The sequence below is a fragment of the Osmerus mordax genome, chromosome 10 (assembly GCF_038355195.1).
Source record: "Osmerus mordax isolate fOsmMor3 chromosome 10, fOsmMor3.pri, whole genome shotgun sequence".
Taxonomy (NCBI): domain Eukaryota; kingdom Metazoa; phylum Chordata; class Actinopteri; order Osmeriformes; family Osmeridae; genus Osmerus; species Osmerus mordax.
The window spans coordinates 16,993,613-17,009,087 of record NC_090059.1 but is presented as its reverse complement, the minus strand read 5'-3'; the positions used below and the strand labels follow the sequence as shown (position 1 = coordinate 17,009,087).

The following is a 15,475-nucleotide window of genomic DNA, read 5'->3' as shown; positions in this document are numbered from 1 at the left end:
GAAAATCGCTTCCTTATCCGGCTTCGAGGGATGTCATACGCGGCGGCCATTGTTGTTGTGGCGGAAAGCTTGCCTCCTATGGCTTGTCTTCATTATCTCATTTATATGCATTACTCATTGACGTTCAGTTAAAAAAGTTTATTGCAGAATTGATGCATGAATTACGGCAATGGCAAATCTCATAAGTATACATGTAGACGTTGGGTTTTGTGCGTGAACTTAACACAAGATGTCACACTTGAGACAGAGTAAAGCAGTTGAATGCATGAAATAAGTTCACAATTGAACAAATGCACAGCACACTCACGTAGTATATCGATGTCAATTTTTAACTGAAGACCATAACGCATGTAGGTTAATCCGTACTGTCCTTTCTCAAACCCAAGCAAGTCCATGGGGGATCTTAACTGCGCATTGTAAATATGCCATCATCATGCAGCTACCGTAACGGCTCATGATATCCAACATCTACACAGCAGGTTTCAAGAACAGTACAAAGACATTTGGAAGAATGTCATTATGATACTATGAATTCCAAATCACTCAAATATACATTTCTTTCCACAAAACGGTATAAATGTATTTACACACAATGTTCCACATCATCCTTTACATAAATAAATATTTACAATTATACTTGATACTGCACTACTTTACAACCACCTGTACTGTACAAACAAATTGTTTGTGCCATAACTATCTTTAAAACCACAATTCCTTTTATAAAGTAAAAGTTAATATGCAACAGAAAAAAAGTTCTATTAAATAGGTGTGTTTGAGTGAATTGAATATCTGTTTAGGAAAACACATTCAGACATAGGAATTCTGTCCTGAATTATTAAAATCGCTGTTTGAAATTGGAAAATACCTCAATGGTATTGCAATGTTCCAAAGGGGTTATGCATCACTGTGCTAGTAAAAGTCTATATAATAGCATTAAGATTAATGCAACATATGTTGAGTAGTTCCACTCTAGGATTCCTCTTCTTTAGCCATTGCCTGTCAATTAAACAAGGGGGGAAAACAGCATTAAATGCAGATTTGGTTCGATTATAATATAAATATATATATATTTTAAAGGTTTGCAAGTAGGACCTACCTGTTTGAGAAACTGACGCCCAAAGTAATTAGTAGCCATATTCTTTAAGTTGGTCTTGTTGCCCACTTTACAGCGCACATAGCCGTATAGATTAGCCCCCTGTAGCACCAGTCCCATGATCACCACGGCCTGCAAGCAGAAGACACGGATGAGACCAGGGTCCAGCACGTCACACAGCTGATGAACAAACCTGTCGACAGGCAGGGGAGGGGAACTGACCAGCCATTTAATCTTGAAGGAGAAGAGGGCACTGAAGACAAAGATGACCCACAGGACGGGACACACGACGAGTCCGAGCCAGAAGATGCGTGACTCTGAGTCCGAGCCCAGCTGCTTGGCAGGCCCCTGAGGAGAACACAGGATACTCGCAAACTACAGACATCTGCAGATGACATTTGCCATATTGACCAATGCCATTTCCCTTGAAAGTCAAAGCTTGAGGGACTTATCCTATGTTGTTATGTATATCTGAGGGGATGCAAGAACGAACACCAATCCAAAAAGTGAAGGACTATGTTGTTATGTTAATCTGACAGAATGCAAGAACGAACACCAATCCAAAAAGTGACTTTTCCATCACGGTGGACATTGGTTAGTATAGAACGGTACCTTTCTGGACTCAAACACCCAGTGGCTTTTACCATCATCGTCCACCTGGTTCCACCATCTGAGGCCTACCATCAGTCTGCCAGTGATGTTCTGTAAAGGTTGTCAAGGCAACGCAAAACCTACGTGTTACTTACCCAGAACAAAATACATTTCAAGTTTTACTAAATGTTTACAGTACTTCTGTACCTTCACGGTCCAGAAGTCACATGACAGGAGCAGGATGATGGTGACCATGCAGGCGATAAAGCTGCTACTCAAAACCTCGCAGAGCAAGTAAACCAGGACGGCAGCCACACGGAAGAACAGGTGAAAAAATGATGCCACTGGATGTCTGGGAAATCACAGTGGCGTGGACATTAATGGTATATCTATTTTTGATCCGTGTATACTCATTTGTAAATGTTCATGACCTGCATAAACGTACTTTATTTTGGTACTTTTCGATTTACTGCCCGTATTTTCCTCTGCATCAAACAATGACACGTCATCATCGTTAGAATCCTAGGATAAAAAAACAAGAAGGCACAGTGTGTAACAGATTTATAACAGACGTCTTGCCCTTCTATGACATTGACGTGGTCACATTTGTGGCAGACAAGAGATGGGGATTTCACTGACTGCACTACACTGTCAAAAACAACTAACCGTTAACGCTTCGACTTCAACCTGTTTCATTCTTCATACACAGAGACGAGTTCAGGAGTTGCAGTTGATGGGCTTTCTGATTTGTGATTTAAGAAAACCGGACTTCTGGATGCTGCCAAAATTCCATCTTATGAAACCTATCAACAGGTAGACTAGCTAACGTTAGCTAGCTAAATAGGACACATATTATTGGGAGTTCAATTATACGCTACTAGCTGAGGACTGTTTGGGTTAGCTACGATCTGTCTGTTCTGCTAAAAAAGTAACTGGCATTAGCATAGGCAACACGTTTATTGTTCGTTTTTTGGTAATGATCATATACTTTGACAGGGCAAACATCGTCTAAAATGTAGACTCTAAATTCTGTAAACTAGTGCGCAAGACTGATTGTTGTGATAGAATTGAATGAGGTCCAGTTTGTCCAGCTGGCTAACAACAAGCTAGCCGTCTAGTTTAGTCTAGCTAGCTAGATATTTCGTCAGGTACATATTACTCAAACTGGCTACATGATACAATTATTCGTGCCATATGTATAATGTCAAAATAGGTGTCAAATCAAATGTAAATATGTTAAGATATAATATTATAAATAATATTTACAACTTTACTTACCAGTCTCATCATTGCGAAAACAAAAAATGAACTACCAGGCTACACTTCCGGTATAGGAGTCCTGCTGCCGCCTGAAAGACCCTTGGAAATATTTACTTCAAAATAACAGTTATTATTTGTTTCTCTCAAGCAGGGCTCGAAATTAACTTTTTTACTTGGTAGCACTGGTGCTCCCAACTTAAAAAGTTGCAGCACCAGAAAAAACGTTTGAGCACACACCGAATAGTAAGGAACACCACGACTACAATTTTTATGTTGTAGATTTATTTTGCACATTAGTTTAAAAAAAAAAGTTTCAAAAGGTTGAAAAAATATTTTCAAAACAAAGGTTTTATAAAATGTTTTCGAAAAAAATTGACACTATTTGGTGTCGTGTTGTGTGTAAAAAAAAGGTTAAAGATTATATATATATTTATGAAAGAAAGATTAGAAAAAAAACTTTCAAAACTTTCTACTGTACTTTATACTCTGCGCTGCTCCATGTGTTTACTTTTGCCATTTCTGGGTACTGGTGTACACTGATTAACTCATTTTGAAAAGTACTTTGTACTCATTTTACTTCTGACTGATTTGATTTCATGCCAAGTCAATTTAAATGAAAAAAAAAAACGAATTAAAAAATAGACTGAAACAGCCTGTTTACAGATGAAGACACACTTTTTATTTGCATTGTTTGGTTGCCCTCGGTTACAGTAAACAACAGTCCCAAAGATACACATGAATAACCCCACTGTTCAAGTATTTGTCCGTTTATTTTTAAGAAAAAGAAAAAAAGAGACTGCTATACTAGACTATAGTATATTTCCATCCACACTTTTGCATTCTTGTTGAATTTGTTATTCTACTTCTGATGTGTTTCATACAAGATCTGGCAACTCGATAACCTTGGAATAATATATTGATGTGATTATTCATATAACGATGTTTGGGCCATACAAATTACGGGAGTTTCACGGCAGAAATAACAAAACGAGAGGGGGGCGGGGAGTGTCGACAGGTAGGGACAGTAGCAGTAGATTTAGCAGTGTTGGGGGGTGAGGAGGGGGGAGAGAGACCTTTCAGTGGGAGATCCTCCCCAGGTACAACAAGCACAACAGTGTTCTCCTTTTTTGAGAGCCAGAAGGCTGGGTAGAGGGGCTCCAGGAATTCTGCCTTGTACTCATAAATAGGGGTCATGGTGTCACCCACACCATAGAAGGCCAGTTGACCTTGAGCATAGTCCACGTAGACGCCGATGCGGGTGAACTTGTCCGCTGTCAGAGGAGTTTCCACGTCACTGTGCCAGGCGGAGAAACAGCGGCCGTTCCACTTGAGGCACCACGAGAAGTTGTTTCCCGCAATGCTGCTGTTGCTCTCTGGACCTTTCCTGTCGATGCTCTTGTAGGTGAGGCCAACGTGTGTCCCCTCTCCACTCACATCCACTTCAAAGTAATGTCTCCCCATGTAGAAGCTCTCTGCGGCCAGCACCTGACGCCAGTTCTCAAAACGCTCTGGCACATCAGGGTACGGGTGCTGCCAAGGCGTGGTGTTGGTTACCTTCCTGTTGTCGTCTGTCAGGCGCAGGAATTTATGGACAGTGTCTGCATCAAAGTTGACAGTGGTGGCATCTACCAACACCAGGGAAGAAGACATGATTTTCAGTATGTCAGTCCCAAAACATAACACAAAATAAACATTTCACGCTTGGAGTCCTCTCAGCATGAATCAACAAAACTGTAGAGATGACTCACACTTCAGGAAGTCAACACGTGACTTTGGCTTCGGCAGTAACATGTTCTGTCTTGTTGCGATTGTGGCATGAACTGTTGTCTTGATCCCCATCTTGTCTGTGGATCAGAGAGGATAAGACAGACCAAGACATGATCCTATTTTTGTGTTTCACAATAAGTTGCTTCACCTACTGGAGGGAGATTTTGTGCATCACTGGAATAATTTCAATAGTTTCAGAAAAGAAGATAATGGTTTTCCTCCAACAAACTAGTTAATTCTTGACATTGATCATGTTTGATCTCGGACCTCACCTTTAGTGCAAGTATCTTTAAGTTTGTCCATGTAGGAAGACAGCAGCTTTCCACACACCTCCCTTGTAGAGTCTACGATCATGCGGCTGAAGGAATTCAAGCGATCCATGAGTCCAATGTACACCCCTGGCAGCGAGATGTCTGGGCTTTCCTTCTTCCACTCGGAGTACTCCTGGGAAAACACACACACTCTTATTAAGTAGGAGGTATTGGGCTAGTAATCTGAAGGTTGCCAGTTCGATTCCCGGCCTTGCCAAATGACCTTGTGTCCTTGGGCAAGGCACTTCACCCTACTTGCCTCGGGGGGAATGTCCCTGTACCTACTGTAAGTCGCTCTGGATAAGAGCGTCTGCTAAATGACTAAATGTAAATGTAATGTAAAAAGGTGTAAATAGAAGGATTCACACTTCCCATGGCAGTGACTTAGCACTGCTCACCTGAGGAACAACCGTGTTCCGTCACCATGTCACTAACGGAGTGATCATAACTCAGTGACTGTCATGTTTTATGGGTCATTATAAAAGAACAACCTTAGGCTGTATTGTTATTGTTGGTTTTTGCTTTGATCTCATTTGCTTTCCTACAAGTACACTCTTTCACTTTTGAGGTTCATTTTGTTTAATTTGTAATTTGTTTAACTACATGCTCTTATGTTTCTTCCCATTGGCATTTATTTGCTTTTCACAATGTATGCTTCATGTTTTGGCTAGTTTTCTCATAGTTTATGATCATTAACCTATGCACTTTTGTAATGCTCTCTCTTGGAAGTCACTTTGGATAAAAGCGTCTGCTAAATGAATACATGTAATGTAAATGTAAATAAGCTTACTTGGAGGAAGTCCACATCATTCTTGTTCTTGGAGAGCTTCTCCATCTGTGCCTGGATCTTCTTCAGCTCGGTGCACCTCTGCTCCAGGTGAGCCCGGATGCCCTCGGCCTGTTTGAGAGCCTGTTTCTCCTCCGTCTCCAAGATCTCCATCACCTCCCGCTTGGTGCGCTCCACCGCAGCCTGCAGCTCAGCGAACTGGGTCTCGACCACTTCACGCACCTCTTTTACGGAGTTCTGAAGAACAAATATTAATTTGTAGCATTAAAGATTTTTTCTTTCTTTTCAAAAGTAGCTTCAGAGCTGGTGTGACAGCTCATCCAGGATGTTGAAATCTCTGAGGGTCAGGAATGCTGACCTCCATAACAAGCCATGTAGCCTAATCACAAACAAACAGTCATCCTCTCCTACTCTCAACGTAATCAGTTGTGTTGTGGTGGTTCCAAAACAGCCCACAGCAATTTACGTCATGAAAGCTGCCAGCCTTACGGTTACGTCATGAAAGCTGCCAGCCTTACGGTTAGAGCAGAAATAGCCTACATGCTGTGGTCCCGTTATCATTGATTTTTTGTATCTAACCTTTTGTCCCAGGGTAGTGTTATGAAGGGGTTTAAAGTCTGTGCAACACCATGATGTTCCGTACCTCAATGGAGACCGTGTTGACCTGTAGCTTGTTGATTGAATTCTCTGCTGCGGTTGCGGTCCTCATCATCTCAGCCTGCTTGTCATGAAGTTCCCTCTGGGAAACAAAACAACGGAAAGAGTACAGTGTTCACTCGGTGACTGTAGGCCTACGCCATGTCTCGATCATAAACACTCTTGTTTCAGTGCAATACAAACGTATTGCTTCAATCTCACATGTTAGCTGTTCTGATAATGATCAACCATGTAAAACGCTATTGTGTAGACCCAAGTTTCTTCTGAAAATACCTCAAACAGGTTCAGGCAACGGTTGATTTAAACTGGAATGTGGAATTCCTTTCAGGTACATCTATACCCACAGGCAATGTATTATGCAATGTTTGAAGGACTTGACATTTAAGATCATAGCAGGTTTCACATCAGAGACGGTTTATATAAATTCATTGACAATATATTAACTTCAATATGAGTATCTAATTGAACACAAATGTTTGTACAAATAACTTTTTATTGAGTGTCCCATTCCCTCAAAAAGAAAAACAACTCAAACCTGCCTGTATGCGTGCGTGTGTGTGTGTGTTTGTGTGCGTGTATGTAAAACTTTAGCAAGGCAAATATTTGCCTCATTGCGTTCCTCTTATCCTCTGTGAATTCCTGTTCTGGTCTAAACATGATTTGAGACACAGCAAAGCTGTTCCACCAGTTTGGTGAACTGATGATGTCGGAAATATAGTTGTTTTACAGAGCAGAGCCTCTGTAAGTTTTTCCCTGGGACAAAAACCTCATAAAAACTGATGTGCAGTTAGATGTCTTAAAGTAAGTACCGGTAACTGCACTTTTCAATGGTAACTGGGTGGATTCTCATTGACTGCATCTTTTTATAAAAAGTAATAAAAGTAATATCACAGAATTAGATTTTTTCAAGTCAAAAGTCACATTGACGGAGACAAAACTGAATCAACAAAGATCTGAGCATGGTTCAACATGTGTTTGTTCAAACAAAACGGCTACATAGTGAGTTATGTAAGAAGAAAAAACCAGTTGCCCCTACTGTAACAAGCATAGGATCATTAGCTTTAGTGAACAGAACCCAAGACTGAAACCTTCTCTCAGATATCTCATATAGACCCTGTTGAAGTTTGTATTTCTGACTTTAAAAAGTCGACTGCTCCCAATATTGTCTGTGGGTTTTTTCCCCAGCATTCCTTGATATGTGTGGCAACGCCGTGATTTGTAGGAAACTTATATTTCTGCTGGCATGCTCAAATCAGCCATGAACAGAAACAGATGTCAAAAGGGGTGGATGCCGTGTCTGTTGGGTGTAGGTGCAGACTGAAGTTTCCAGAATGTTCTAGGTGTCAGCTGGATTGTCTTAAATAATCACACAGATCAAGTCTTACGATGACCTTTACGCTGGAGAGTCAGTAATATCAATCAAAGTAATCCTTGCTGCATTTCATGACACCTAAATCCAGGACCTCTTATTAAAGATGAAGTCACAAATACCATTGTTGATCTCCACCCTCTACTCTCTAAGCTGTGTCAGTTAGTAGGCGTGTTCGACTTCATGCCTCGCCGGCTGCTATTCAGAGCTGTGTGAGTGTGTGAAACATTCTTCAGAGATGAGCAGGTGCTGAAGCAGGATAAACGTGTCGTGAGGCCTGAGTGAGACTCACAGCAGACCTAAAGCTCACAAAGTTTGAATACACTTCCTCATTCTAGAGGAAGTGTATTTGTATTTGAATGCGTGATATTATATCTTTATATTCTTCTCTGTCTTCACTGTACTGCTTTTGTTCTGTTTGTGAGAAAAGGAATGCTGTTTGTCAGATATTGCCTGGTCCACTATTACTCTCTTTCTGTTTGCCTTCTTTGGAAAGCAGGTGTCTGGTACAGGAACACTTTCAAAGATAGCAGACAAAGAAAGTAGTTGACATTGATATAGAGTAATTTGAGCATGGCCATTCTGTTTAGAGTTGGGAAACAAGTTATTTGTGTGAAGGTTCATAGAAAGATGTTGGGAGCGAGAGAGCGTACACTACCTGAATCTGACTTCGGGCCTCTACCACAGTCATAGTTTTGTGGCCTTTGTGGTCCTCCATGACACAATCCTGACAGACGCAGCAGGAATCCGGGCAGCAGAACAAGTCCAGGGGCAACTTGTGGCTTTCGCAAGTTCGCCGTTCGATGTCCCTGAGAGGCTCAACCAGCCGGTGGTTCTGGAACTTGTTGTTCTCCAGGTGAGGCCTCAGGTGGGCTTCGCAGTAGGACACCAGGCAGGTGAGGCAGGACTTGAGGGCCCTGCGGGGGCTCTCGATGCAGGAGTCGCACACCACGTCGTCAGGCCCTAGAGGTTCCTCCTTCACCTCCTCCTCTTTGGTCACAGCTTCTTTTCCTACTTCTTTACCGTTTGCCTCGTTCGACTTGGACGTTTCCTTGTCTTTCTTTTCCTGCTCGGGCTTCCCAATGACCTCTGACCCCTTGAGATCTACCGGAATCTTTGTCTCCTCTGCCGTATTGGAATCCTGTTTGTTCAGGACATTATTTTCCTTGTTGTTCATCACCGGGCCTTCCGACACGGTCCCATTGTGTGTGGTGGTGTCGGCCTGCTCAGGTGTGTCAGGGCTGAGCAAGCAGGGAGGGCAGCCCATCTCTTCTCCCTTACACGTAGTGGACCTGTCCCCTGGGAGGTCGGCGGAGAGCCCGCCACCGTTCAGGGTTGCCCCAGCTTCTGTGGCAGCCATCTCAGCGTGTGTGTCCCTGTTGCAGCTTCTCCTTCTCTGTCTCTCTGTAAAACTCTCTCTGTAAAACTCACCCTGCCCCTTCTGCTTCAAGTCAACCTGTTACCGAATCATGCCTGAGTGCTTTTAAGCCACACCTTAACTCTGAGTTGCCTCTCATAGATTCGGGCCCTTCCCGCCTACTTCAGCACACACACACACACACACACACACACACACACACACACATAAAACTTCCCCCTCTTTGTGTGTCATAGGAACAGCTAGGCGGAGCTTGCTTTGCAAATCCCAAACAGGGAATTGTTATGTTGCTCTTCCCCCTCAGGTCTTTGATCAGTGGAATCTGGAGAGTTGGGAAATAAGTTGTAATGAAATACCTTCCTCAAGAGAGCATTGACTGAATCCACATCTGTTTTCTCTACACAGAGGAAGAATCGTGAGTTTAGTCTGTTGCTTAGATACAGCTGCATTCATGAAGACTTGTTTGATTGTAAATTCACATGGCACATCTGTTGATTCCAATGTCCATCTGGTTTCAAGCAAATGAAACCAGTCACAAGGTGAATTAAAAGCAGGGTAGACATTGTTGTTGAGAAGCACTTTTTGTCATATTTGCCGAAAGTAACTTCATGTTGTCAGAAATCAAGCATTGCACAGTCAGTCGGTGAACAAGTTTAAAAAAGCTTTATTGCTTGCGGCCGGCCCACAAGGAGACCAAAACATCACACGCTATTGTGCTACAAAGTCTGCTAGCATGTTGCGCTAGCTACCTATTTAAGCAGCCCCGCTCTTTACAGTCATTGGTTAAGACAAAGGCATGCAAATATCCCATGGCTCTTCTTCATTGGCTCCCTTGCATAGACCTGGCGCGCGTGTGTGCGTGCGTGTTGGCGTGTCTGTCTGCCTACCTGCGCGCACTCTGCCCCTCCACTCAATGCTCATTACTGTAGTTGTGTGGCACTGGTTTGAAGGGAGGAGGTGGGATATTTTGGTTTAAGCTAAAAGGAGTCAGGTGGCTGAGCGGTTAGGGAATCGGGCTAGTAATCAGAAGGTTGCCAGTTCGATTCCCAGCCGTGCCAATGTAGTTGCGTCCTTGGGCAAGGCACTTCACCCTACTTGCCTCGGGGGGAATGTCCCTGTACTTACTGTAAGTCGCTCTGGATAAGAGCGTCTGCTAAATGACTAAATGTAAATGTAAAATGTAAAAGCTAAAGGGAAAGCTAAAATAGCTAGCAACTTCGCAACTTGCCTACCCTGCCTTTAACCAGGTTCTTTGTTTAGAGCGACTAGTTCAACACTGCCACCTAGTGACCTTATGTTGATCCTACAGTCAAAAACAAAAGGAGTTTTTGAAGACATCAGTGTTCAAACTAGTGTAGTTATGTTGTCTCAACTCTATGGAACTACTTTGTTCACATACATATCGAATGTGTTTAATGTTTCTAATACAGATAGCTAATATAAGTGTTATTTAAGTTTAGGTAGGTGAGAAACATAAATTACCTGACACAATAAACTTGTGTATCAATTTTAATCACAATCACACTTGGAGTTTTAAATTGCTGGGGTATGATTCACCTCAAGGATGAAGGATATTAGTAAATCTGAAGGTTACAGGAGTGCATCAAGAATTGTCTCTGGATTATAAGCACAGCAAAAGAAACTCAGACACAACTCCTATCAACTGTTCTCCTTCAGTGGGGTGAATGCCAAGGTCAAAGTCTTGATTATTCTCCTCCATGTCACAACATTAAAATGAAATAACAGTCAAGCTACACTCTGAACAGAGAAACATGATCAAAACCTAACTAGTTCTCAAATCCATCAGGCCAGTGTTTATGAAAAATCATTCTCCAATGTCTGGGTTATTGCATTGTTGATCTACACATTAGTAAGAAATCATGCATTTGTAGATTTTGCAGCTAGTACAATGGACAAAGTGCCTGATTTCAGTACCTGTTAAGGGGAGTCAGGTGGCTGAGCGGTTAGGGAGTCGGACTCGTAATCTGAAGGTTGCCAGTTCGATTCCCGGCCGTGTCAAATGACGTTGTGTCCTTGGGAAAGGCACTTCACCCTACTTGCCTCGGGGGGAATGTCCCTGTACTTACTGTAAGTCTCTCTGGATAAGAGTGTCTGCTAAATGTAAATGTAAATCGTAATACGCTTGTTAGAGCTCAGCCATGTGCAGTACATGCCAGTTGGAGCTTGTGCTCCAACTGCAAGTTAGAACAGTGATAGGTGCAGCAGATCACAGAGTGGATTATTGCCTGATCAGCAGAATATATGAGTGAAATATTATTTTCCTTCACGTCCATCTCCACAGTCCTTTCATTTTCATCTCCCTCCCCTCCCTTCCCTTCTATTCCCTCCCTCCCTCCATCAAGGCACCCCCACCAGCTCTGTGATGGGTGGAGCGAACACCATCAGCTCCTGGTACTTGTGGAAGAAGAGGCGCAGGCGCGAGAGGTAGGTGTCCTCCTGGTACGGCAGGTCTTTCTCCTTCAGGTATCGGGACACGATGGGCTTCACCTGCACACAGGGCACAGCAAACGTTTGCCGTGAAAACGACTTCTTGACAAAAATCATGCCTACATCTACAACAACAACAAGTCCTCGACTGTCATCGGGCTTCCTCGTGCATTATTACGCAGAAAACATCTGGGGAAAGTTTCTAATGTTTCCGTTACCTTCAGACACATGTTGTCGGAGAGGAAGGGGAAGAGATGGTGTTCGACGTGACAGTTTATGAGCGAGTGCCCGAAGGTCAAGTCCAGCAGAGGGTTCCGTGGAAGGTTCAGGACCCCGTGGGTCATCTGGTAGATCCTCTTGGGCCGCCGGGTCGGGGAAAACATGGGCAGGCCTATATGCTTTGGAACATCAACAAGAACACGCTGAACAACTTTTGTCCTTTGTGTGTGTGCGTGGATGTGTGTGTGTGTCTGTGTGTGTGTGTGTGTCTGTCTGTGTGTGTGTGTCTGTCTATGTCTGTGTGTGTGAATACCAAGCATGACAGTACTTGTACACCTCCTCACAGTGAAGAGTTTGGGAAGGTCTGGTAGCTGCAATAACACCAGTCCATCTTTCATGACAAAGGAAACCTTGTTGCCAATAATAGCAAAAAAACGCCCTCCGCATGGGAGATGTTTAAGTGCTTCAGGTTCAGGGTTACACCCTACAGAACAACATTCCCCATCCGCTTGGCGTCAGATCAGGAACCTAAACCAGCGACGAAAAAACCCTCTGATCTGACAATACACAATACACACGATTCCTCTCGACAGGCTTCACTGGGAAAGCCATGCATGAAGCGTTCTTTTCTGAAGCTCCTATTCACCGGCTGAAAACTTCTGAAACTCCTACTAGAAGTTGAGGAACACATACCGCTTTGTGAGAGGACGCCTGTCGGAGACATGTAGAATGGTTCCCTAAAGCAAACCCCTGAATGGCATAAAAAGTGATTTTGTAGTTTGACCTCAAACGAACCTCAGCATAATTCCCACAATTCCAGCCAGGGCAGCTCTATCCGCCTGGCCCGTGTGAGAAGCGAGCGTGTGAATGTTCCTGTCTGCAGCTCATGTGGTGCTGGTGTGTACAGCTACGGAGTGTCGAGCCAGCTGACCTGGAAGATGTTGACGTGGATGTAGGGGATGGAGGACATGGCCCTGCAGAGCAGCATGCAGAGGAGGGTGGTGTATGGAGACTGGAACCCAGACACATGGACCAGCAGCCAGTACTGGGAGCACATCCCCAAGGCTATCATCGACACCGTCTTCAAAGCGTGGCACACTGAGGAACTCTTCAGCTCACCTGTAGCACGCACACCCACACACACACACACACGCACACGCACACGCACACACACACACCCACACCCACACACACACACAAACACCATGAGAGAGACAACTTGGGGTCAAAGGTCTCAAAACAGAAGCAGAATGATAGTTTCCTGGCGGCATTCTGACAGACGCGTGTAGTTCATCAGCATCGAGCTAATAGCCTACACAGATATCGTAACCCAGCAACGCTCACAGGCCCACAGCACTAAACGTTCCATCTCCAGAGCTTCCAGGTGAAGCGTCACTGGTAGGTGGGTCTTACCCAGAGCAGCCAGAGGGGTGATGATGGGCACTGCCAGGGGGGCGATGAAGAGGTAGACACTGCGAGGCAGGGAGGGAACCTTCCAGATGCTGGAGTCTCCCAGCCCCACGATGTTGGTGTGGGCGTGGTGCATCTTGATGTGAGCCTGCACTCCCGCTCTCGCTGTGAAGGAGCCACACACCTGGACACACAGACAGGCACAGACAGACAGACACACAGACAGGCAGACACAGACAGACAGACAGACAGACAGACAGACAGACAGACAGAAAGAAAGAAAGACAGGCAGGCAGGCAGGCAGGCAGGCAGACGGTTACGGACAAGAGAAAAGAGGCAGATTTGCGTCAGTGACACTCCCACACCTCAAAGTCTGACTGTTGTGTTCTGATTACATTCAGAACACTACCCCTCTTAATCTGGAGATTAAGAGGGGTAGATCTAAAGCAGCGACGGGCTGTTCAATGACCTGATCTGAACCGGAAATGTTTTCATGCAACTATAACATAAATCACTCTATTAGCAGATTGGCCATCTGAACATACAGAGATAAGAAGAGATAAGAGTCTGTCACCTCGATGAAGAAGACTCCCCAGAACTCGGCCCAGGCGGGAGACTCGCTCAGCGCCCCGTGGCTCGCCAGGTGCGTCCCCTTGATGGTGATGACAGCGTGGGCCAAACCCATCAGCAGTAGGCCCCCGGTAAAGCACAGGGCCTGGGAGGAGCCTAACATCATGAAGGCTGGAGGAAAGAGGGAGGGAGGGAGGGAGGGAGGGAGGGAGGGAGGGAGGGAGGGAGGGAGGGAGAAAGGGAGAAAGGGAGAAAGGGAGAAAGGGAGAAAGGGAGAAAGGGAGAAAGGGAGAAAGGGAGAAAGGGAGAAAGGGAGAAAGGGAGAAAGTAAGGGAGAGAAAGATAGAGGGAGGAGAGGTAATAGATCATTTCAGTGGCTAGTTCACACACATTTTGAACGGAGAGAACAAGGTTAATATCCCCCGTGTGGAACTGTTCCATCTCTAAGGTTTTGAGCTATTAAACCAAACATCTCCCTGCAGGAGACTGAAACGAATACATTTCCAGATTAGCATTACAAAGCACCCCAGTTCTCTGTGTTCCAGCGTGTTCTCCATTCATCTCCTGCCATTTCAAACACACGTCTAGACCGCGGCTCCCTTCCTCAATCATACTCTCTCCTCTGTTACGGTGTTCTCTCAGGGCCTTTCCTGGGCAGACTGTTCTGATTTATGGTTCATGTCAGTGTCAGCCCTGTTTGGGAACACAGGTTTTCTGTTCTTACTGTACGTGTGTGTGTGAGAGAGCGAGCATGCATTCATGCATGCGTTTTATGACAGTGGGTGTTTGCTGCCACACATTCAGTAAACAGAATGGTCGCTCTGTAAGCCCCGCCTCACGCGGCCGTCCACGGGCTTCAGGGTGTAGGATTTCACCTCCCAGGAGAGGGCAGCTCAGGTGAAGGGCAGCAACCAGATCTCTATGTAAAGGGCGGATGCTGTGGCTCAAAAGCTGTCATCCCCAACAGTAGGTCGAGTTTCTTGTGGGGTACTCTAGCTTGAGGTTGTCAAGACAACAGAAGGTCCGGAGAGGTACCCGACACGACTACAGTTAGACATGCAGCCTGAGGTATTTGAGATGGGAGCGTGTGTATGTGTGTGTGTGCGCAGCATGTGTGCTATGTCTACTTTGGCTTGCTGGTAGCGGGGCGGGTTATGTGTCAGGGCAGTTCAATTCCAAACACCGGGAAATATATGTGTTAATGATCTCCCACTCTTCCTATTTCAGAACGGCTCACTCGGCGACGATAAGTCAACAGGTCAGTGATACACCCCGTCATTAATACCCCCTCAGGGCACTGCCCGGGGCTGGCACACCCAGGCCCCCTCAGGGCACTGCCCGGGGCTGGCACACCCAGGCCCCCTCAGGGCACTGCCCTGGGCTGGCACACCCAGGCCCCCTCAGGGCACTGCCCGGGGCTGGCACACCCAGGCCCCCTCAGGGCACTGCCCGAGGCTGGCACACCCAGGCCCCCTCAGGGCACTGCCCGGGGCTGCCACACCCAGGTCCACCATGTAGGATAGGTCTGCTGGGGACATCACTTAAACTTTTTTGCTGGCAGTCAAACTAGCAATTTGATAGTATCATTCTATATACAGAGTTTGAAGTCAGG

General features: G+C 45.0%; 3 protein-coding genes across 3 annotated transcripts in view; all 3 read right to left on the bottom strand.

Annotated features, from left to right (window-relative positions):
• Nucleotides 1–123: 123 nt before the first annotated feature.
• tvp23b (trans-golgi network vesicle protein 23 homolog B (S. cerevisiae)) lies at nt 124–3,016 on the bottom strand. The gene is made up of 7 exons (XM_067244553.1): nt 2,966–3,016; nt 2,133–2,209; nt 1,895–2,039; nt 1,709–1,798; nt 1,319–1,444; nt 1,100–1,228; nt 124–999 (listed from the first exon to the last, which is right to left on the bottom strand). The coding sequence occupies exons 1-7, from the start codon at nt 2,975–2,977 to the stop codon at nt 973–975; spliced, it is 606 nt and encodes a 201-aa protein (XP_067100654.1). The 5' UTR covers nt 2,978–3,016; the 3' UTR covers nt 124–972.
• A 322-nt stretch (nt 3,017–3,338) lies between these two features.
• trim16 (tripartite motif containing 16) lies at nt 3,339–9,278 on the bottom strand. Its single transcript, XM_067244710.1, has 6 exons — nt 8,497–9,278; nt 6,456–6,551; nt 5,816–6,049; nt 4,987–5,158; nt 4,696–4,791; nt 3,339–4,572 (listed from the first exon to the last, which is right to left on the bottom strand). Exons 1-6 carry the CDS (start codon nt 9,196–9,198, stop codon nt 3,905–3,907), a joined length of 1,968 nt encoding a protein of 655 aa, XP_067100811.1. The 5' UTR covers nt 9,199–9,278; the 3' UTR covers nt 3,339–3,904.
• Nucleotides 9,279–11,521: 2,243 nt separating this feature from the next.
• Nucleotides 11,522–15,475, bottom strand: part of fads6 (fatty acid desaturase 6) — a 4,812-nt gene continuing 858 nt past the window's right edge. The window contains exons 2-6 of the mRNA XM_067244647.1: nt 13,868–14,034; nt 13,297–13,477; nt 12,815–13,002; nt 11,883–12,062; nt 11,522–11,724 (exon numbers count right to left, since the gene is read on the bottom strand). Coding sequence (XP_067100748.1) covers nt 11,575–11,724; nt 11,883–12,062; nt 12,815–13,002; nt 13,297–13,477; nt 13,868–14,034 — 866 coding nt within the window. The 3' untranslated portion in view covers nt 11,522–11,574. The remainder of the gene's footprint in view (nt 11,725–11,882; nt 12,063–12,814; nt 13,003–13,296; nt 13,478–13,867; nt 14,035–15,475) is intronic.